This window comes from Sminthopsis crassicaudata, chromosome 3 (genome assembly GCF_048593235.1).
Source record: "Sminthopsis crassicaudata isolate SCR6 chromosome 3, ASM4859323v1, whole genome shotgun sequence".
Classification (NCBI taxonomy): Eukaryota; Metazoa; Chordata; class Mammalia; order Dasyuromorphia; family Dasyuridae; genus Sminthopsis; species Sminthopsis crassicaudata.
The window spans coordinates 592,308,047-592,332,088 of record NC_133619.1 but is presented as its reverse complement, the minus strand read 5'-3'; the positions used below and the strand labels follow the sequence as shown (position 1 = coordinate 592,332,088).

Genomic DNA, 24,042 nt, shown 5'->3' with positions numbered 1-24,042 from the left:
TTTGTTATTTGATGGTATATTATAATCTTTCCTGATATCTTAGAAAATATACTTGTGGTTCTCCTATATTATTTTGATACTATAAACCTTTTCATCCACAAAGTTTATGACAGCATGATTAGAACGAACCGAATTTGCTTGTAGATTAAAGCCATAAGACCTTAAAAGTTCAGAGACATAGCAGCTGCATTGAAACCTTTCCTGCTTATCCATTAATATCCTCCACCACCCCCACTGTTATATACAGAATACAAAAATAAGGGTCCAATGCTATAAGCTCAAGAGGACAAAGCTCTAAAATGCTTTGGATGGGTCAGCGGGTAAGGCTCCTGCTGGCACTGTTCTCTTTGGAGATACCCCTAGTGTTCTGTCACAATACACACATGGTGATGAGGTTGTACAGATTATGAGTGTGTCAGGAGATCAGTTAGTTGAAACACCAAGCTGCCAGCCCTCAACCCAGAGGGAAGGGGGCAGGGAACCTAAACCCTATTCAATGAACCAAGAGATTCTGCCAGTGAGGGTTCTGGGCCCTGCTCCAAGCCTCTAGTTATAGTCATGTATTTTGCCCTGGTATGCACCTGTGATCTGGCAGGTGGTGGGAGAACTAAGAGAAATGATCCCTGAATGCTGTGGAGATGGGGAGGAGGCATCTGAATGAGGAGGATTACAGGAAAAAGAAAGAGAAGAAAGAAATATGGAATAAGCCAAGGAAGAAAAAAAGGGGACACTTACTTAATATGTGGTGTCGAAAGGTCCACAGACCCATCTCAAAGTGGATCCTTCCTCCAGATGCTCAAGGAAACTATCCGCAGAGAGCCAGATGTCTCCCGCCCCCTTTGTTCATTTCCATCATCAGCATTCTCCAGGTAGATAATATGTCCTTATGGGGAGGGAAGATGAGGAGTACTTCTTAAATAAGCATCCTAGGGAACAGAAACAAAACTCTGCAGCCTGGATCCACAAAGGACAAAGGATGAATGAACCCAGAGCAGAGAAGACAAAGGACAGGATCTTTACCAAATATTGGCCAGATCCCCTCTCCAGCTCACTTCTCAGACTTTCTATAATCTTTCTTACTGACTTTCCTTATTCTGGCTATAATGCCTCCTTTCCCATCACTTTTATCTCCATCTCTCTATCCCAACAATTCTTTGGTGAGAATAGTCTCACAATTCTGCCCATTTTAAAATAAAGGTAAATTAATGCCTTTTATTTTTACATCATGGTCAATTCTAGTATTCTCCTACTCAGGATCCCAACAGTGACCTCCTTTTCCTTTGCAGTAACAAGCACAAAAATAAGCAAAAACCACCTCTAAAATGACTTTATTCTGACAGTCTTTCTGCTAAAAGGAAGAAGCTACGTTTCAAAATCTGTTCTTGGGGACCAAGATTAGTTATTACAATTACTTAAGAGTTCCTGCTCCCACATTTGCCAAATATAAATATATTTATAAATTTTAATATGTATTTAATATGTATGATTTATAAATTATAAATAATTTAAATATATATTATATAAAATATATAAATTTAATATATTTAATATATATAAATATAAATATATAAATAAACACATTTAAATTAAATATTTCTCAAAGGATTTAATCACAGATGGAGTAGTAATGCCATTCAAAGTGCCTTGATGCTTAGGCAAAGTAATTATGGAGGTTGTTTTGCAATATGATTTCAAGGATGCTGCAAAACCTTCCCCAGAACACCCCTCATCCCAAATCTGTTCAGTGGTACGTATGACAAAATGAATGGGGAAAAAACCCAACAGTTAAGTGTTTACTAAGCATACCAAAATGAGATCAATATAATATCTCAAGATTACACTAAAGTTTAAATGACTAATAACAGTGTTTTTCTTCCCAAGAACTGATTCTGAGAGGGACAGAGGAGAATGTCTAGAGTGGATGAAAAACAGGGTAGGAATGGATAAAAGAGAAATACAAAACAGATTAAATTGAATGTACTAAAGATACATTTGGGTAATTTCACAATTTTATCTAGGGCTTGCCCTAAATCCAATGACCATTAATATCTGGAAGAAATGTGATACACAGGGATGTGATCACACCAGCCGTGACTTGCCATTCCAGACCATCTATTATTATAGGGTATTTGTTTAGCAGCCACTTCATTTTAAATAAAGGCAATATGGGTTTAGCTGGGTCGCTACTTGTATTTGAATGAATTATCATTAACATTATTTGTCACTGCTTGTCAGGTGGTTATTTTCCTTTACTACACCTTCTGGAAGCCTCAGGAACAGTGGGCCACCCTGGAAAGAGAAATCTGGGAGAGTCCATTCATCTATAGGCCAGACAAGAGGAAACAAGCTTGGAGGTTTATTTCTTACATGATGGTACATGCAGGGTAAGACATAAGAGAAGGGAACTGATGCTGACTATTACAAAGAATGTTTTATGTGCCTGTATATATACCTCTAAAAACTATTTATTAAAATGTATTATTTATTTATTATTAAATATTAAACATTTATTTAAATGTATATTTAATATGTATATATTATGTTTACATATACATTTATATATGCATACATAAATGCATATATGTGAAACATTCACAGAGAAAGATACTGCATAGAACTCCCACAGCTCTGCTACTTAACTACATAGATGATTTAAGATCAAATTATTTCTCTCTCTGTCTCTATAAAATCTATCAAATGATAAGAGTTAAACTAGATTACATGTAAAGCTCTTTATCCAGTTATATAACCTAACTCTTATGAACTTTAAAACCAAGTTTTGCTTTTCTCAGTTGGTCTATTTCATTTTTGCATTTTCCCTTTGAACTGGATTGTTACTCATCCTGTTCTCCTCACCATACAGTAAGCTCAAACAAACGCATTTACCCTATCAAGAACCCAGGTATGGCCAGTCTTATTTGCTCTTAGTTTTGGCTAGTAGTGTCTACAGACAGAAATAGGCTCTTAGGTTCCTGTCTCTTTTTTCAGCAACTCAAGGTCTTAGTTATTAAGACCTGAGATTTTGTATACTGAGTTACATGAACCCTACAACCAGATTTGTTGAGCATTTACAATAATAAGTTTAGGATACCATGAAAAATGCAAAAGATGAAGAAAATAAGGGTGTTTTTTTCCCCTTAAAGACCATAGATTAAAGTGGGAAACCGCCTCACTACTGTTAAGTAACTTGAAGCAACATGGAAGATCTTTCTGCCTGAATAGAGTGCTTGGCACATAATAAGCATTTAATAAATGTTATTGATTGATTCCTATCTCTAAATTTGACTCTATTCACTGTATCATCTGATGCCTGAAGGACTGGTAGGAATTAGATAAAAATCAATATTGTTGTGGAAATGCAAGGAGTTAACTCAAAATTAAAGAGGTCAGAGATCAAAGATTTTGTTGTTATTCAGTTGTCCAACTTTCTTTAAATTCATCTGGGATTTTCTTGGCAAAAATACTGAAATGGTTTGTCATTTCCTTCTCTAGCTAATGCAAGAGGAATAAGGAACCTAGAGAAATAAAATAACTTACACAATAGCTATTGGAGATCTGGAGGTTTAGCTCAACTATTTAGATCCAACTCCAAGGTTTTTTTCCTACTTTAGTGAACATTCCTTCTCACCCTGGGGTTGTCAGGTGCTTTGTGCTCCTGGGTGATTGGGCCTGTTTTCTAGCCCGCATTTACCTTATCTCTCAAAAGCTCTTGAGAGTATTTATTTATTCATTAAAAAAACAGTGGACATGTATGGGAATGTGGCAAGAGCAAGGTTTCTCCCCAATGATAGCAGCTCTGGTGGTTGTAGCTTAGGAGGTAAGAGAGGGACTTTGGAAAGTTTCTTGAACTCTTAAGTCTGTGTCTCAGTACTGTTCAGCCCATAAGGGCCCTGTGTGAAAAGCAAGCAGAGACTTTGAGGGAAAGCTGAATCAGGCCAAATCAGCCTTTCCATGGCAGTGATGGGAGCAAGAAGCTTGTTAGTTATTAGAATAGCCCACAACTTACAGCTGGCTCTGTGCATACACAACATCTGACAGGAGAGACAAACTTTCCACAAGACATTATTCTGATTGAGTCTGGTAGGAATGTACATTTGTCCCTCCTTGTGTCTTATAATGTTGTTGATTTTAAAAATAAAACTGTGATCTTAAGAACAAAACAAAACAAAATAAACAAACAAAAAAAACTGCTGGGCAGAATTAGAAGAGGGATGGTTTTGGTAGGGGGAGACACAAAAATAAAGATTACATAGTGTTTGTCTTCATGGAGTTTACAGTCTAACAGTAAGGGATATCATACACATAAAGATAAACCTAATACAAAATAGACACTGATAATTCTTTGAGAATTATAAATAAGACACTTTAAGAATTCACAAAAAGAAAGATTCCTTCTAGCTGGGGGACTCAATCAAAATTTAAACCTTATGCTTCTTAGCTCTAATAGTTTGTGCCTTTATAATTCATTCAAATATAGCAGGTCCCATGGCAATGCTTACCAATAAGAAACTCAGTCTCTGGATTGCTGGGACTTTTAAAAAATTCTCCAAAGATCCAGAGTTGAGGAAGCATTTTGTTTCAAAACAATAAAAAAAAATCCTGCCATCTTTGTTGACATTTGACAGTAAAAATAAAGGCATAAAAGATTTTTTTATAATAATTTGTATTTACCAGATATATGCATGGGTAATTTTACAACATTGACAATTGCTGAACCTTTTGTTCCAATTTTTCCCCTCCTTCTCCCATCCCCCAGATGACAGGTTGACCAATACAGGTTCAATATGTTAAAGTATAAATTAAATACAATATGTGTATACATGTCCAAACAGTTGTTTTTGCTGTATAAAAAGAACCAGACTTTGAAACAGTGTACAATTAGCCTGTGAAGGAAATCCAAAATGCAAGTGGACAAAATTAGAGGGATTGGGAATTCTATGTAGTGGTTCATAGTCATCTCCCAGAATTCTTTTGCTGGGTGTAGCTGGTTCAGTTCATTACTGCTCTATTGGAACTGATTTGGTTCATCTCATTGTTGAAAATGGCCACATCCATCAGAATTGATCATCCTATAGTATTGTTGTTGAAGTATACTACTATGTCCTGGTCCTACTCATTTCATTCAGCATCAGTTCTTGTAAGTCTCTCCAGGCTTTTCTGAAATCATTGTGCTGGTCATTTCTTACAGAAATATATTCTTATATTCCATAAGATTCATATACCACAATTTATTCAGCCATTCTCCAATTGATGGGCATCCACTCAGGTTCCAGTTTCTGGCCACTACAAAGAGGGCTGCCACAAACATTCTTGCAAATACAGGTCCCTTTCCCTTCTTTAAGATCTCTTTGGGATGTAAGCCTGGTAGTAACACTGCTGGATCAAAGGGTATGCACAGTCTTTTTTGAGCAGAGTTCCTAATAGCTCTCCAGAATGGCTGGATGTATTCACAATTCCACCAACAATGTATCAGTATCCCAGTTTTCCCACATCCCTTCCAACATTGCACATTATCTTTCCCTGTTATTCTAGCCAGTCTGACAGGTGTGTAGTGATATCTCACAGTTGTCTTAATTTGCATTTCTCTGATTAATAATGACTTGGAACATCTTTTCATATGGCTAGAAATAGTTTCAATTTCTTCATCTGAAAATTGTCTGTTCATATCCTTTGACCATTTATCAATTGGACAATGGCTTGATTTCTTATAAATTAGAGTCAATTATATATTTTGGAAATGAGGCCTTTATCAGAACCTTTGAATGTAAAAATGTTTTGGGGGACTTATTTTAAAAATATTGATAATTGTATCTTACTATTATTATTTTCTTTTGTAATCTTATGTATTTTACTTCTTTAAAAACTTGATTCTGAGAAGGGATCTGTAGACTTTACCAGATGCCCAAAGATAGTAAACAAAACAAAAAAGATTAAGAGCCTTTCGAATATAGGAACAGTCCCTTTTAAGGCCTTGATACATGAATTATTTCTTTTTTAAAAATAATAGCTTTTTGAGTGAAATGAGCAGCACCAGGAGGTCATTATATACTTCAACGACAATATATATGATGATCAATTCTGATGGACATGGCCCTCTTCAACAATGTAATGAACCAAATCAGTTCCAATAGAGGAGTAATGAATTGAACCAGCTACACCCAGTGAAAGAACCCAGGGAAATGAGTATGAACCACTACATAGAATTCCCAATCCCTCTATTTTTGTCTGCTGGATTTTTGATTTCCTTCACAGTTTAATTGAACACTATTTCTTTTTTTTTTTTTTTTTTTTTTTTTTTTTTTTTTTTAGAATTTTTTCCCCACAGTATATATGCATGAGTAATTTTTTTTTTATAATATTATCCCTTGTATTCATTTTTCCAAATTATCTCCCCCCTCCCTATATTCCCTCCCCCCATGACAGGCAATCTCATACATTTTACATGTGTTACAGTATAACCTAGATACAATATATGTATGTAAATACCACTTTCTTGTTGCACATTAAGTATTAGATTCCGAAGGTATAAGTAACCTGGGTAGATAGACAGTAGTGCTAACAATTTACATTCACTTCCCAGTGTTCCTTCTCTGGGTGTAGTTATTTCTGTCCATCATTGATCAACTGGAAGTGAGTTGGATCTTCTTTATGTTGAAGATATTCACAATTGAACACTATTTCAAAGTCTGATTCTTTTTGTATAGCAAAATAACTTTTTGGACATGTATACATATATTGTATTTAACTTATACTTATTTAACATATTTTACATGTATTGGTCAACCTGCCATCTGGGGGAGGGGTGGAGGGAAGGAGGGGAAAAACTGACACAAAAGGTTTTACAGTTATCACTGATGAAAAATTACCCATGCATATATCTTATAAATGAAAAGCTATAATAAAAAAATATATAAATAATAATAGCTTTTTATTTTCAAAATACATGCAAAGAGAGTTTTCAATATTCACCCTTACAAAACCTTGTGTTCTCAATTTTTCTCCCTCCCTCCTTCTCACCTTCCTCAACCCCATGTCCCTCCCTTTCACAGTGAGTAATCCAATATATACTAAACATGTACAATTCTTCTATACATATTTTCAAATTTAACATGAAAAAATTTAAAAACATTTTTTCAAATGTTCAAGTCAGTTTGCACTAAGCTGAGCTGTCCACTATCAGAGAATAATAAACTGCCACATTCTGAAAGTTCTTTGGAGCTTACAAACCACTTTACTAACAACCACTTTGGGCATCTAATATAATCACCATTGTATATCCTGTCTTTAAATATATTGTCAACAGTGCTTCTAGTAGCTAAAAAGATAAGCTAATGACCCAATAGTTCTTTCTCCAAAAAAGTTAGTGAATCTGAATGAGTTGACTTATACACAAGTCCTATGTCTTTCAAAATCATCAAGAAAGTCCAAAGATGGACTTTTTAAGATGGCAAACTTGCAGATATTTCAGAACTTTGTTCTTTGCCTTCACACTGAGAACTATCCAAAAGTGGAATGGGTTACCTCAGGAGATGAAAATAGCTGACATTAATAAAAAGGTTTTACTTTTTGCTAAGTTCTTTTCCTACAAAATTGAAACCTCACAATAAATCTGTGGGGTAGATACTGAAAATATTATTATTCCCAGGTTACCTATTGAGAAATTGAGCCTCATAGAAGTCAAGGGACTTGTCCAATGAGAAAATTTATATAAAGTTCTTTGAAAATTTTAAGTTCCATCTAGATGATGGTGGCAATGATGATGATGATGATGATTCTCTATAACTGGAGATAACAAGCATATATTGGGTATACTGTTCAAGGGATGTGGCTGGTTAGTTATAAATTGGACCAGAACACTACTGAGATTCTGGTGCAATTCTTTTTTTTTATAGACTATTTAGCACAAAAGCAAAAAACCCAAACCACACTGTTATCAAACTTCAGCAACAACACTATGGCAGTTTGTAGGTTAAGCATCCCTATAAAACAGAGACAGTATTTTAATGCCTTTGTAATCCCTCAAAGAAAGCTGCTGAAATTGTTGCTGGTGCCATCACAGGCCGATGATGAGATTCTTGTTTTCAATGGCAGGGTTCAACATATTTGTGGAAATCTACTTATGCAGCTTCTTTTGGGACTTCCCTTGGAAATGGTTCATAAAGGTCATCGAGTGGGGCTGGTCTATCTGTCAGGAGTGGTTGCAGGTCAGTATTCCAGGGACAAATACAAGCTCAGTTTACTTGGCTGCTCTGTCCAGGATGGACAGAGTTAAGTAACCAATCAGCAGATAGTACACTGGCCTTAGGGATAGGTTAAATTTTTCCTTCATAACTGGCTTGTATAAAACTCCAAGTACAACCTATATTTGTTTTCCCAGAGAATAGCAATGAAAATGCTATTGTCAAAGAGCAGTAATGACTAAAAAGGAAGCTTTTTGAACTTAAATGGGAAAAAAAATCCTCTTTCATTAGCCAATACATTGTTTACATCTTCTCCCTTTCTTTCCTGCTCTTTTTCAGACAGTTCTTTGGGGGATGTAGTCTATATTTGCATTGATATGACTTTTATCAAGCAATGACTATGTGCCTAACACAGTGCTAGGAGTTCTAAGGGATACAGAAATGACAAGATAATGGTCCTGCTCTCAGAGAGTTTAGGGAATAAAATAAATGTACTCAGAACCTTTAGGAAAACCATGAAGGACTTAATGATGTAGTAGAATGATTCGCTTAGTAGCTGAGGGAAGAAATTGAGAGAAATAGGAGAAGCCAGGACCCATGCTTGGCCTCCATGAGGGGAAAGGAGAAACTGGTATGTGTCCCGAAGTGACCATGGAAAAGAGCATAGCACATTGAGAAGATGGTAAGGTTCTCCATCACCAGAGGATGCTGGGACAAGGCAGGAAAGCACTGGGGAGCAGCAGTTTGAAGGGTTGTGAAGGGCATTGGAATCCAGAGACAGCGTTCTAATCCTCCCTCAGCGGCTCTGAAGGTAGGTGATATTGGACAAATTGCTCAACCTACCAACCTCAGTTTATCTATTCATAAGATGAGGGTAAATGGTTGTGAGGAAAGCTTTTTACATGTACCTTAAAGCATTCTAGAAAGGTGAATGGTTAGACAAGGCTGGATTATATGAATAGGGTCCCCTTTTATCAGCCAGGCAGAGAAATTTGCATTTGATATGCTATAGGCCAAAGGCAGCCACTGTTGTCTGACTAAGGAAGAGAACTGAGTAATGTAGACAAAAGTATATTTAGAATAAATCATGGAGATTCATTAGATTGGAGAGCCCTGCTTGGAGACATTAGGTCCTTCTCATATATGTTGCTTCTTTTTCACATCCAAGGTTGGAAAAAATAAACTTGGAAGCCTTTGATAGTACGTTAAAATATCAGCAAATAATCAAAGCATCTTGAATTTCCACTCTATCCTAGAGAAATGTGACTCTTGCTTTAATTAATTTATTAATTATTAAGTACAGCGTGTCCTGCATTGTGTTGGGTGTTAGGAGAGAAACAAAGAAAAATAAGACTGGGATGGTTCACAATCAAGTAGAAGAGGATATGTCACATATTCCCAGGAATGATAATAATGAACATAAAAGGTTTGAAATCAAGGACCTGCCTGGGTTCAAATCCTGATTCTGCTATTTACTAGAAGATCCACAAATATAGAGACATCTCCAGTCCGAACATTCAGGTAGACTATTTATGCCTGACTTCTGATAGTACCTTCTGTGCTCATACTGGTTTGATCAACCACAATAGGATAAACTGTCCTTGACCCAAACAAAATGATGTCATTTTGGTACTCTTTGAGAACAAAAGACAACTACTACCAAATCACTTAGTCTCTTTGGGTTTGTTTTCTCATTTTTAAAATCAGGGTATTAGACTAACTAGTTGATCCCTGATTCTTTTATCACAATATAACAGGAAAGAAAAATCATTTTAAATTTGGGACTATGGATGAATGGGATGAAGGAGGACTTCTTGGAAAATTAGCCTTGGTGCTGGGTCTTGTATGGATGGTTGGAGATATGGGAGAGGATGGGCATTGGATGTGGAAGAGTGTGGAAGTGGAGAAAGAGTTCAACCAGAAAGTAGAGAGAACCACAAGGAGCATGACTGAAATGTAGAGTGTAGAACCAATGAGAGAAAGCTGGAAGGATGGGTGAGGAAGGAATGGAACTTGGCCTGGTATTTGAATATCCAATAAGGAAAATTCCAATAAGCCATTGAAAGAGGAACAAGATCAAGACTATGCATTAAGAGGTTTCACTTGGTAACTTAAGAAGAATGAAGTTAGAGAACAGGAAGAAGGAGGTGGAGAGACCTGTGGTCATAGCCACATAATAGTCCAGTCTTCCTTTGGTGCTTTAACTTCTGATATCTCTGATTCTCTGAATTTCTTTCATTTCTGTAGGATCTCTTGGAAGTTCCATCTGGGACCCCTTCCAAGCTCTAGTGGGTGCTTCAGGAGGAGTCTATGCTCTCACGGGAGGCTACTTTATGAATGTTTTAATGGTAAGAACCGTTTCAGGGAATGAGGAATACCAATTGATAGACTATTTTTCTTTACTGATATTTGGTTCAGGGATAATAATTGTTACCAATATTTATTAAGCATAAATATCAACTGAAGTAATATACAAGTGTCAAATATCGGTTTCTAAAACAGGGCCATATCTTGAATAAAAGCTAACTAGTCATTTAAAAAAGTACAATCAGAAGATAAAATGGGATTATGAAATCCCTTCCAAATATGGAAATCAGTTAGAATCAACATAATTCAGTCTATACTTCTTGTAGCATCTTCCATGGAAACAGGATTCTGGTTAAGTTTAAAGGGAAGAAAGAAATAATTTGGTTAAATACTTGAGGGATAGAAACTGTATTTTCTTTAGTCTGTATGCTTGCAGTTCCTTAAATGATGCTCTTTTGCAAAAGAGCAAGCTAGCAACAAGTGTTGCTACTCTTCTACCTACTTATTCCTTTGTGCAAATCAGTCACTTAATTAGTAGAACTTCCCATTCCTCAGGTGGCAGGGTGAATAGTAATATATATGTATATATATATATACATATATATATATATACAAATTTTGTTGGATTGAATGAAATAATTATCATAAATATGAAATGTTAAATAAATGGATGGAAATAAAATAATGGGTATAAAGTACTTTGTGTGTCCATGTGATATTAGAGAAATATTAATATATACATATATACTGATCTAATGTATTTTATGTTGATGATTATGAATGAAAGCTGATGAATTAAGATATTGTCTGATTCTATGTAGTATCTTATACTTTTGTTCTTTTCTCCTGGCAAGAATTTTAAAAACATGGTTCCCTTGTTTGGACTTTTCAGACTAATGCTCATCTTGTTAACTGGTAAGAATTTTATCTTTGTTGCTACTTTACATTTTTAGTTTTAAAAGTTCAATGTAGTTAAACCACTTTTTAAAAATGAATGTGTTCTAACAACAAGCTCTCTTGTTAGGAGATGACATTTGGTCATTTACTCTTAAACAGCAAAGCATAAATTGTGGGAATGTTTAATTAAGAGAAAAACTTAACATGCTTTTCTGGTGTTATTTTAATACAAATAATAGGTATCTCTTTAAGCCATTAACTTGAACTAGTAAAAGAAATAATTCTTTTAGAGGAAGCTTTTGATTCTTTGAAAAAAATAAAGGCTTAAAAATAAATTTGGCACCATTCTCACTATATCATTTTGTATTAACTCTATCATCTCACTAGGAATTTTTGTTGTTGAGCTGTTTCAATCTTGTCAGATTGGGATTTTTCTTGGCAAACATCCTGGATCATTTGCCATTTTCTTATTTAGCTCAATTAACAAATGAGGGTTAAGTGTCTTGGCCAGGATCACATAGCTAGCAAGTGTCTGAGGCCAAATTTGAACTCAGATGCTCCTGACTTCAGTTCTAGTGCTCTAAACACTGTGACACCTAGTTGCCCACCCTGAGTCTTAGATTGGAGTAAAAGACCCTACCTCACCCAAGCAGATAGATGGTACAAATAGATGGATTGCTCAAACTGGAGTCAGGATGACCTGAGTTCAGACAATAGCCCCAGACACTTAATAGCTGTGTGATCCTGGAAGCCTCTCTTTGCCTCAGTTTTCTCACCTATAAAATGGGGATAATAATTATATTTCCTCCTAAGAGTTCTGTGAGGATAAAGTGAAATGTACAGTATCTAGCATACATTAGTGGTATATGTTATTACCTGTTTGGCTTCAACATGACTTTCAAAATGGTACAAAGATACTTTTAAAGATGAAATAGAGCCCTGTTAATCATTTAATTGAAAATTCTACTTTTACATTGAGTCCCAGAGAGGCTTTGTCAAAATTCCCAAAGGTTTGTTTTTTTAAAAAATGAATTTGTGGATTAAGGGAGTGAGAAAAATTTATTCCAAGACCTTTCTTAAGAGGCTGGCATATTATTATACATCATTCTCAGCAAATCTAATAGATCCAGTTTTGGATCTGAGATTTAAATTGATTTTATCACAGAAGCCCCAGTTTCTATTCACTTAGTAAGTAGTCTCTCTTTAAATTTTCAGATAGGAATAAAAAGGTTTAGAGAGGGAGGGATTCCCATTTCCCCACGCCAGACACCTCTGTTCTTGCTATTCTCAATCTTCTCTGCTGTCATTGCATGAAGACACTGCAACCAGAACTTGAAAAGGGGTGAATAAAAATTCAACTATTCACTTTTTTTTTATTGTTGTTTTCGCTATTTGGCATCTTTCACATTGCTTTAGTAGCTAAAAGTGAAAGGCTCAATAGAAGTTCCTGATTTTTTTGCCTTTCAATTATCCATGCTCTTCCCACATATATGAAATACCTACTTACATGAGAAGCTCTCGTTGATCCTGGGGAAAGATACAATATTTAAACAAGCACCAGTTTTTACTCTGGAAAGCTTTTTTTTTTTTTTTTTTTCTAGAAAAGCTTTCCAGTCTAGTTAAGGTAAGACACAAAACAGTGGAGTGGATAGAGGGCTAGGAGTCCTAGCCACGAAGGCCTAGATTCAAATTCAGCCTCTGAGACTGTTAGCAGTATGATTCCAAAGCAAGTCCCTTCATTTCCCTCTGCTTTGGTTTCCTCATCTACAAAAGGGTGATGAATAATAAGGGCACCTGCCTCAAAGGGTTGTTATGTGCTTCAAATGAAATAACAGATGCAGAATCCTTTGCAAATGTAAAAGTGTTACATAAACACCAGTTACAATTATTGTAAATGTATAAGAGAGATACAGACTCAGCACTATGTCACTTTCAGACATTACTGAGGGGAAAATTGTCAGGGAAGCTTTCTTCAAGAAGCTGTAATTTGATTTGGAATTTGAAGAATAGAAAAGAACTTAACAGAATGAAGTAGGAGGGCATGCAGGCAAAGGGAACAGTATGATTAAAAGCCCAGAGTCATACAAGCTCAATTTATGCTCAGAGGGCAGAGAATAGTCCAATTTGGCATTGGTCCAGAAGATTTTAAAGGTGGAAGAGACTTGATACATCAATTAGTCCAACATCCTCATTTTTCAGATGAAGGCCTGGAGAAGTCATGTGGTACCACAGAAGGTGAGTGATTATGAGAGCTGAGACCTACATTGTCTGTTTCAGAGTTCTTTCCAGCTGGCCCAAGCACAGAGTGAATGGAAGAAAGACTTGTACCACAATCCTAAAATAGACCCCCTAATAGCAATTTTTCTATTTACCATTTTACCCTTTACTATCAAAAAACAAGAGCAACTACAAAAAATTGATTCACAAAACAGACCAACTGAAGGTGTGCTGAGATTGGATCTTCTTCCCTTGCCCCTGTATCCCCCTCTGCCTTTCCTTCTACCCTTATTTCTTTATAGATTTTGGAGGGTTCTATATCCTCTATGGTATATATATGTAGCATTACCTATTTTACCTATTTCTGATGTGAGATTTTCAGAACTACAAGCCTTCCTCCCCCCCTCTAATGCCTCTGTGTCTATTCTTCCTCTGCACTTCATTTGTTTAAATCTTTCTTTCAAGCTGCCCAATTCCTGATGTCAATTGTAAATGTATGCTATACATTCCCACATAGAAAATAATTTGTTCATGTTAATTTCTTTAAAAGTAATCTTGGATATTGGTTCTTCTTATCTGTTAAATTTTCTATTGAGTTCTGGTTTGGTTGGTAGAAAGTCCTGAAAATCTGCAAGTTTGTTGAGTGTCTTTTTTTTTTTCATTGAATATTATTTTACTGAATATGATATTTTTGGCCACAGGCCTAGTTGTTTTGATTGCCATTAGATGTGATTCCAGGACCTGCAGTCTTTTTATTGTGGCTGCTGCTAAGTCCTGTACATCTCTAATTGTAGGCCCAGTATACTTGAATTTTTTTTTTTTCTTATTTCTTGCAAAATTTTCTCTTTGAATGGGGATTTTGAAATTTAGCAATGATATTCTTTTTTTTTTTTTTTTTTTTTTTTTGGCTGAGGTAATTGGGGTTAAGCGACTTGTCACACAGCTAGGCAGTGTCTGAGGCCAGATTTGTGGCAATGATATTTTGTGTTTTTCACAAAAGATCTCTTTGAGGTGATGATAGATGGATTTTTTTCCTATTTCTACTTTTCCCTCATTTTCTACCACTCCAGGACAATTTTTTGGGATTAATGTGTCAAGATTCTATTTATGGTCACAGGTTTCAAGTAGTCCAATTATTGTTATATTTTCTCTTTTTGATCTGCTCTCCAGATCTGTTGTTTTTCTTCTAAGATGTTTTACATTCTATTTTTTCATTCTTTATATTCTGTTTTGCTATTTCTTGGTCTCTTATAGCTTCACTAACTTCCCTTGTCCAATTCTTATTTTCAAAAACTTATTTTTGTCTTTAAAATTCTGTTTTTCCTTTTCTAATTGGATAACTTTTTTTCCCCATATTCTTCTTGGTTTTTTTGGTTCTTACTTATTTTTAGTTTTCCCTCAATGTCTCTCATTTGATTTTTAAATTCTCTTTTTAGTTCTTCTATAAATTCTCTCTAAGGAGGGGGCTATTTATTCTTTTGGGATAGGAGAAGCTCTTTTTACTTCAGTATTCTCCTCTGAAGAAGAATTCCCCTGTCTCCCCTATTCTTATAGTAAGTGAGTGGGTTCTTTGTTGGATTTTTTTTTTTTTTTAATTAGAAGTATTACTGTAAGTACCTCAAATCGTGGTGGGGTAGGGAGAGAGAGAGGGAGGACATGTTGCCTCTGCCTTCACTTCAGTTCTTGGTTCTGATCTGGAACCCCAAACCAAAAGCTCCACCCTTCTGCAAGTGCTAGCATTTGCCCTCTGTTTCTAGACTGGTTCCTTCTCCACCAGGCCTGTGTCTCCACAGCACAGCTAGGTCTGGCATTCCTAATCAGCCAAGGTTCCACTCAGTCTTCCTGAATTTAGACCCCTCACTTTCAGGCAATCCTGGAGACTCCAGCCACACCCAGCTAGCCTCAGGGCACCCCACATGGAGTTCCTGCAGAGCTAGCCCAGAGGGGTTTGCACTTCACACGGGTTAATCCTGGTTTGAGATCTTTTTCTTGATCTTCTTAGGTTATACCGAGAAGGCCCCAGTTCCATCTCAAGTCTTCTTGAACTTTCACCAGTGTATGTTCACCCTCAAGTGAAAATGTGGAGAAATCTGGAGAGCTTGAAATTTATCGACCTACTCCACCATCTTCCCAGAATCCTCCCTCACATAATCATCTTCTTGCTGTGTACAATGTTCTCTTGATTCTGCTTACTTCACTCAGCATCAGTTCATGTAACTCTCTCTAGGCTTTTCTGAAATTAGCCTGCTCATCATTACTTATATAATGTAAATCATATTTTAAAGGCTATATTTGTTATTGTAGACATAATTATCAACAAAAAGAATAATGTCAAGAAATTAAAGGGCAAAATTCTGCCCATGATTCTTTAACCCTTAAAAGCAGAATCAAAAGAACTAAACAATTGAAGATAAGATCCCTTCTTCCTGTTCCTGTTCAAACTATGGTCTTGTTTTCCTTCTTTCTTAGTTAAATTACATTTTAGTTAGGAAGAGAAGGGTTTTTGTAATAACTCAACATTATTAGACTCATGGAATTTTGTAGAAATTTCAGATCATTTCAGTCCAGACTTTAGAAGTAACCTAAACCCTTATTTTTATATTAGAAAATAGAGACCCCTAGTGGGAAAGCCCCAAAAGGTTAGTGGTAGGCTGGAACTAGAACTCAGGGTTTCTTGACTCTTAGCTTGAACTGTACTCAACCCACTCTCTTCAATTTTTTCCCCCTAAAAATTGGAATTCTTAGTTTTTATGTAGTTTTTTTTTTTTTGCTTTGTTTTGAATGGTGGCAAGTTGGGCTGGAGATCAAATTTTCCCTTTTACTTTTCTGAAGCCATATGATGTTTGTACAGATTGTCTTATTATGAGTGACAGAAAAAAGGCCCACAACACTAGATTTGCTATTTTTATAATCTATGTAATCTTGAGAAAGTCCCCCCAAGTCTGAGCTTTGGATTCTTCTTTTGTAAAAGGAGAAGACCAGACAAAATGAACTCTGAAGCCCCTCCCATGATGAATCTTTGAGTCTATAACATAAGTCCATTCCTCTAGGAGCTTATGGCCTAGTTGGGGTATTGTGACCAACATGTATGAAGCAAGGAGGAAAATGAAAGACTGTTAAATTCTGTGGCTGTTCAGAGAATAAGAGGTCAGTGTGGTGTCAAGTCATCAAGAAAGTCTATCTTCATAGATTTAGAGTGGAACCTTGAAAGATAGACTATGGAGAGGAAAAGTGGAGGCAAGTTAAACACAATCACTCTCTGGATTTCATGTTTCTCATTTACCAAGTCAGAGGCACCAGACTCAATCTCTAATGTCCCTTCTAACAAAAAAAAAAAGTCCTTTGATTCTATGGCCAGGTAGGATCAGACTTTATATAGCAAGGGAGTACAGAGATGGGATTGATGTTATTTCCCTATGAATCACATGTTGAATGAAAATGATTGTGTTAATTGGTGTCAAGGGCTTAATTATTTCTGATGTTGAGAATTATTATGGGAATAAGGATAGCTGCTTCAGAAGAGAGAAAGATCTGGTTTGCAGATGAAATTAAGAATCACAGATTCCTTTGAATGAAATTTAACATTTTTTAAAACACTGATTTTTCCTTGGGAAATAAAATTCCTTATCTGATTAAACTGTAGATGTAGGGATTTTTTATGTGATCTTTGTGCAAAAATAAATTTAAAAGGGAGAATTTTGGCAGAAAGCAAGGAAGAGAAGAAACTGGGAGTCAGCCCTTGTCCTTCTCTACTCTGGCTGCAGTGAGGGCTGAGTAAGGGAGAGCTAGGTGATATAGCAGATAAAAGCAATGGCCCTGGAGTTGGGAAAACCTGAGTTCAAAAATGTCTCAGATACTTACTTTGGGCAAAGAATTTTATTTTATTTATTTTTATTATAGCTTTTTACTTATAAGATATATGCATAGGTAATTTTACAGCATTGATAATTTGGGCAAATCATTTAACCGCTGTTTACCTGTTTCCTCATTTGTAAAATTGGGGTAGAGAGCATTTACCTCTCAGGATTGTTGTGATAACCAAATCATATTTGTAAAGTACAATGGTTTAGCACATGATAAACACTATATAAACATTAGTTATTATTATTGGGCAGCTAAGTGGCATACTGGATTGAGTGCTGGTCCTGAGTCATGTTCAAATCCAGGCTCAGACACTAATTGTTGACCCTGGGCAAATCACTGAGGCTTGCCTCTGTTTTCTTATCTGTAAAATGGACTGAAGAAGGAAATAACCACTCCAGTATCTTTGCCTCAAATGGGGTCACAGAATTAAACACAACTGGAACAACTCAACAACAATCTTTGTTATTATTAATAAGTGTCAGGAAGACTGACAATTCCTAGATTTTTAGCTTTTTTCTAACCATCTGAGTTATGAAGACTCAGAAGTCAAAGAACTGACAACTCCATAGAACAAATGGGACTGTATCTTTTTGCAAATGGATCTTCAAATAGCTTTTTGCAAAAAGATGTCACTTTAGGGTAATAAGTAGGATTATTTTCCTTTGAGAATAAAAAACATTTGTGTAGCTAGATGGTGCACTCGATAAAGATCTAACCCTGAAGTCAAAAGGATCTGAGTTCAAACCCAGCTTCACATATTAGCTGTGTGACCCTAGGCAAGTCACTGAATTCTAATAGTATCACCAAAGGGGAAAAAAAAAAAGAGAAAGAATAAAAAACACAAATTTTCCAGGATAAGTTAGGGGGAAGGGTTGCAAGAATGTGGTCGTATAGGAAGGTCATATCTATGATCCTTCAATTTAGAAAGCACCTTTGCTATTTATGAGATTAGTAAAAAGTAGTGAATTAAAAAACATAACTTTTCAAGAGAGGCCACCTGATCTTGTCCCTTCATTACCATCCTTACGCTGACCATTTCTGAACATGATGGAACCCTTAGAAATATGAAAGGAAGCACCAACACTTTAGAAACTCAGGCCATTATGATAAACTATGAATAAAAACTCTTGAATTCAATTTCCTTGGGAATATACATTTTAATGGTTTCTTGGTTAAAGTTAATTATGCATTTTAATTCTGAAGTACAATAGTGGCTAGACTCTGCCTGCATCAAATTCCTTTGTTTTCATTTCTCTGTCCCTTTCTTCTTAACATAGCATAATTGTGGAGTGTATTTTAAAAGTAATTAATGAGTTACAAAGTTACATTTCCTCAAGGTTATTAAAAGACAAGAGACATAACAGGTTATTCCTATTTGGGGAACATCCTTTGGGGGGAACCATCTTTAAGATGGCAAGTCTTGTAAAATAAGAGCCTTGAATTTTTCATGATATTGTTTTAAAAATTGGAAACTTAGCTCAAATCATGTTGTCCTGTATCTGGGAGGAAAATAAATTATAAGCAAAAGTCTAGGCTAAAGGGCTGGAGTTCCTAAGTCTCTTCTGAGACAGGAGCAAGCTCCCTGAGGAGCAGAAAAAGGCAATTGAAGATACATAAGCATAGCCAAGAGGGAACTAGGGAAGAAATGATTTAAGTCAAGTTACTGAACAAATTAGGATAAAAGCTGAAAAAAAAGTTTGGATTAAGGATTGCCCTGTAGCAAAGTAATCAGGGTATTTTCTTTTAAACAATTTGGCACAGAAAGGAAGTTACTAGAGCACCTATTTCTCTAGGTCATCCTTTTATATATGCTTTGTTTATATTTAATCAGCAAGTGTATTTTGCATTCTAAATACATTTGAAAGACCAGACAGGAGGATGCTTATAATGACCATATGGCCATAATATATTCTAGGGACAATATCTAGTATTCCAAATCTGAGTTGATTATAATGACAAGAATGTGAATCCTAGCAGTGCCATGACCTTTATTTCTATAACATGATTGCATCATTGATAAGACACTTAAAATTGGGCGTCAATTATATAGCAGCTGGGTTAATGAAACATTCCTTGGGCTAACTCGAAGACCAGGCCTGTATCTTTTTACCCTTTGGGACACTAGGAATCCTTAAAACACATATAGGACACATGACATCTGATGTGAAATGTTAACACTGCATTTTACCAACTATTCTCAAGTGTCACTGTCAGAGTTCACCTTGGTGTCCTGGTGTCTGGACCTGCTCACTGGAGGATTTTGGTACCAGCTCGAATCCTGATCATGGATGAGGAGTGAAGGAGATGTGGAACTCTTGAAGATGGTCAATCAGGAGTTTATTCAAAATTCCCTCAGCCTTATATGCCCTAATATCCTTACATAACCATAGCACATTGCACATGTGTTAATTATTGTATACTGTGCATGTGGAACCACTTAAACAACTTGCTATAGTATGCAGATGTCTCCTTGCCACTTTAGTATAACTCTGCTTTAATTACAACATTGTATCCCCTGACTTCTCAGGAAGGCAGAAATGCCCTTAGGGGTAATGGGGAGCCAAACCAGACACATCAGCAGGGTTCCTTTTATTGGACTAATGGGTCTTATAACTTGTCCAGGTGTGTAAGGCAGGTGACCTACCTATCATCCCTTTAGAACTAAAATGAAATTCCATAAGTACATAGCCAAGAAAAAATGTGAAAAATTTGTTTTAAAAATCCTGTAGAAAGTTTATAAGAACCAGGATATATAATTGTGGAATTATGAAATGTAAATACAGCTATTTTTAAGTAACTTTTTTCTTTAATGTGTTATTTTATTTGCTCTAAGACTGATCTGATTAAAGCATATATATTATTTTTTTTTAAAGTGGGAGCAGCTAGGCGGCACAGCGGATAGAACACAAGCCCTGAAGTCAGGACCTCAAATCTAACCTCAGACATTTAACACTTCCTAGCTGTGTGACTTCTGGACAAATCACTTAACCCCAACTGCCTCAGCAAAACAAACAAATAAATAAACAAACAAACAAATAAGTAAATAAATAAATAAATAAAAGGCCTCATATTTGTGGCATCCTGTTCTCAGTATGACAAGAGTCAGAGGACTCTCACTTGAGTAGGGGAGGCTGGTTTAAGAAATGAGATATGACTGCCCTCCTCTATATCACTTCAGAGAGTTTGAGGCTAAACTACACCCCCCCATTTCATACACGCAGAGCTAGCTCCCAAAGGGCAGTCTTTGTTCCTAGTGGGAGACACAGCAGAGTGTTGTCTTCAGGGAGGGAGAAGGATGGCTGCTATCTCTTGCTGCTCCTCTGAGTCTCCTTGCCGTTGCTCACAGGATTGGAGGAGGGGCTTGGAGCACCCCAGGATGCATGGCTAGGCTGATTTGGATTAATTTGGGCACAGCTAGGGTGAGGGGCTGCCTGGGGAGGTGTGGGAGCCACTGCCTGGCCTGGAGGGGGGTGGTGATTAGTTTGTGTCCATTCTGACTCTCAGAGGCTAGGGTTGGCAGGAGCCGCCAGCTGGAGACTGGGCAGTAGCGGAGCTGCTGTCACTCTGCACCTTTTTGCTGTGTTGTTGCTGGGTGCTGTACTCAAGGTCTCTCTCACTAAAGTTGGGGACCTCAGAATAAACCACAGAGAATTCTCCAGTCTTCTTCAGATCACCCCCATGCCAGTGTAGAGTATCAAACGGCCTTTAAATACTGAAGCGAGTCTCTTGGCGAGTCTACACTGTGATCGTATATACTTAGAGTGACCCTCTACAGCCTGACCCTTGAAATATACAATTTGTTGGTATCAATTTCAAGGCAGTGGATAGAGACTATAGTTCAAATCTGACCTCAAAAACAACACTTCCTAGCTGTGTGATCCTGGCCAAATCACTTAACCCCAATTGCCTCATTTAAAAAAAAAAAAAAAAAAAGGTTCTGTGGCCTGTTGCTTTTCTAGGACAGTGCTGATACTTTAGAAAGGGCAAGGAATGTTTGGGGGACTATTTGGAAAATGTCATATGGCTCTCAGGCCTTCACCAGCTTCCTCTATTTTTCCTTTTAGTTGTATTTGACCTGGGATTTGGCCTCTACAAAAAATTCATTGCTCCTGCAAGTGAGCCCCAGGTGAGTAGTCTTGACCTCTACTTCTGTGTCTTATCCCTCAAGCAAAAGATCTGAAAATGGATATAAAGGAAGGGAGGGTGGCAAATGAAAGTACAAGAGACTGATGGCCTGCATCTCAATCTCCAAGCACGGCTTCAGCAAAAACTGTCTGCCCCTTATCCCTCAAAATCCCAAGGACAAGGCTCAACTTCCCCCACGTCTGAGGCTGGTGCCTCAGATAATGTAGCAACATTATTTCTATTTGGAAGGCTGAGAAGTTGTAGAAAATATCTGTCACATGGCATCTCATTAATGCAGGGTTGGGTGGTGTTCCTGCAGACTCCCCTCACATAAATTCTTCGCCTCTGGTCTCCTGATTGGTCTTACTAAAAATGAGGCTTGTGATTGGGTATCAGGGTGGTCTTTTGCAAGACCCTGGACAGTCTACCAAATTGTCATACCCTGGCGCTGCATATTTTAGTCCGTGGTCTAATTTGGTCTGAGTGCAAGAGGATGTGGGGGGAGGGTCTATGTCCATCCAGCTAATTGGGTTTCTCTCAGATGCTTAAAAGCTAACACATAATGTGAATTTCTTCACTTAATTTTTTTTTTCTTCCCAAGGTGTCCATTGTAGCTCACATTGCTGGTGGGTTGGCCGGGATGACCATAGGTTACACCGTGTTTAGCTGCTTTGAAAAGGAGTTGCTGAAAGAAAGGATGTTCTGGGTGGCAATCACTGCTTATTTTGTTTGTGTTTCATTTGCTGTGTTTTTCAACATCTTTTTATCACCAGTGGACTGAACTGCCCCTAAGATAAGCCAATAAAACAAAACAAAACAAAAACAAAAAACCAAAACCACAGTGAGAACATAGAGGCATCTTTGAAAGACAAAAGAGAATTTCATTAACTGTTTATTTTTTCTTTTTCGCTCTGAAATCATGAGAACCTATTTGGAAGGCCTACAAAGAGGCTCTGTAACAAGGGAAGGGAGTAAACTTGGGTAGCCTTATGCTTCTTGTTAGCGGCACAGTATTCCCTTAATATAAAGGTGGACTCTTGCCATTCATAGGGGACCCATTCTAGAGATCCCAGCAAATAGGAGACTACAGATACTATATATTAAAGAGGGAATAAAACTTTTTGGTCCTCTTTTGGCCCCTTGCCTAATGGTTGTATTATCCTTCTTTCATTTCCCACCTGGCTGCTTTCTTGAATTTCATTTTTAGAAACATTATTCTACCAGATGAAGTCAACTTGAACTCACACCTTCTCCAGTAGTTTGAGCACACCTCACTCCTTTCAACGTTTTTTTTGTTTGTTTGTTTGTTTTTGTTTTTAATGTAGGCTTCCCCATTAGATTGTAAGCTCCTTGAGGGCAGGGACTGTTTCATGCCTATCTCTGTATCCCCAGCACTTAGTACTGTGCCTGGCACATAGGAGACAATAAATGTTTATTGATTCTGATGCTGACTTACTATTTTAGCATCAAGGTGAAGGGAACCAACACTAAAATACTGAAATATATTGAAACTAAAGAGATCATTCCAGTTCAGTGCTCAAATATTAACAATTTTGGGGGATGAAGGGGAGGAAGCTGGCATGCCAAGCTGACAGTTGTTGTTGCTCTTTGGTAATGAGGAAATTATAGGAATTGAATGAACCACACTGACTTCATGTTGTGACTCAATTTTAGAGCTAGCTCAGTTTCCTTTCAATTATAGGTCTGGTCCAATTTCTATTCTCATGAGAAAGTTCACTTATGAAAGCTGTGAGCAAACTTTATTGTATTGTTTGAACCTGACTCTGTGTAATTGGAAAGCTGAACACTCTACCTGATGATGAGACCCTTAACTACGGATCTAGGTTATGCCATCCAGACAAGGCAAAGATCTTACAGTTGTAATCACCCCATACATCTTATTTAAGAATTGGTTCTGTGGCTCTTTTCAATAATGAGGTGATTCAAACCAATTCCAGTGCACCTGGGATGGAGCAAATCAGAGAATTATGAAGGACTGAATGTGGATCACAACATAGTATTTTCATCATTTTTAATGTTTACTTGCTCCCTCTCCCCCATTTTTTTCCATTTTGATCAGATTTTTCTTGTGCAGCATAATTGTGAATATATGTATAGAATAATTACACATATTTAACACATTAAATTACTAGAGAATTACTAGGGTAGAGAAGGAAAAAGTTTGGAACAAAAGGCTTTGCAAGGGTGAATGTTGAAAACTATTTTCGCATGTATTTTTAAAATAAACTATTACTAAAAAACAAAAAACGAAAAAAAACCACAAAAAAACCAAATTGGTCTTGTACTGGCCCCAAACTGGTTTTTTTGTTCCTTTGATAGAACAGACACTTTTCTATTTTAATAAACATTTCCTATACTGATGAGTGTCGTCTTCACAATGCTTTATGATTTAGTACTGTTCAAAGGTCTAGCTAGCTATTGCTGGTTTGTG

The 24,042-nt window shown here is 36.7% G+C and overlaps 1 protein-coding gene across 3 annotated transcripts; it reads left to right on the top strand.

The window, feature by feature from the left end:
* Positions 1–422: 422 nt before the first annotated feature.
* On the top strand, positions 423–22,738 carry RHBDL2 (rhomboid like 2). Of its 3 annotated transcripts, XM_074305215.1 has the most exons (8): positions 423–869; positions 2,236–2,384; positions 8,092–8,204; positions 10,428–10,528; positions 11,342–11,402; positions 13,584–13,619; positions 21,530–21,591; positions 22,192–22,738. In XM_074305215.1, the coding sequence occupies exons 1-8, from the start codon at positions 639–641 to the stop codon at positions 22,369–22,371; spliced, it is 933 nt and encodes a 310-aa protein (XP_074161316.1). In that variant the 5' UTR covers positions 423–638; the 3' UTR covers positions 22,372–22,738. The 3 variants fall into 3 exon arrangements, with proteins under 3 accessions (XP_074161316.1, XP_074161317.1, XP_074161318.1); XM_074305216.1 differs by lacking the exon at positions 13,584–13,619; XM_074305217.1 differs by lacking the exons at positions 423–869; positions 8,092–8,204 and having other exon boundaries at positions 2,297–2,384.
* Positions 22,739–24,042: the final 1,304 nt, after the last annotated feature.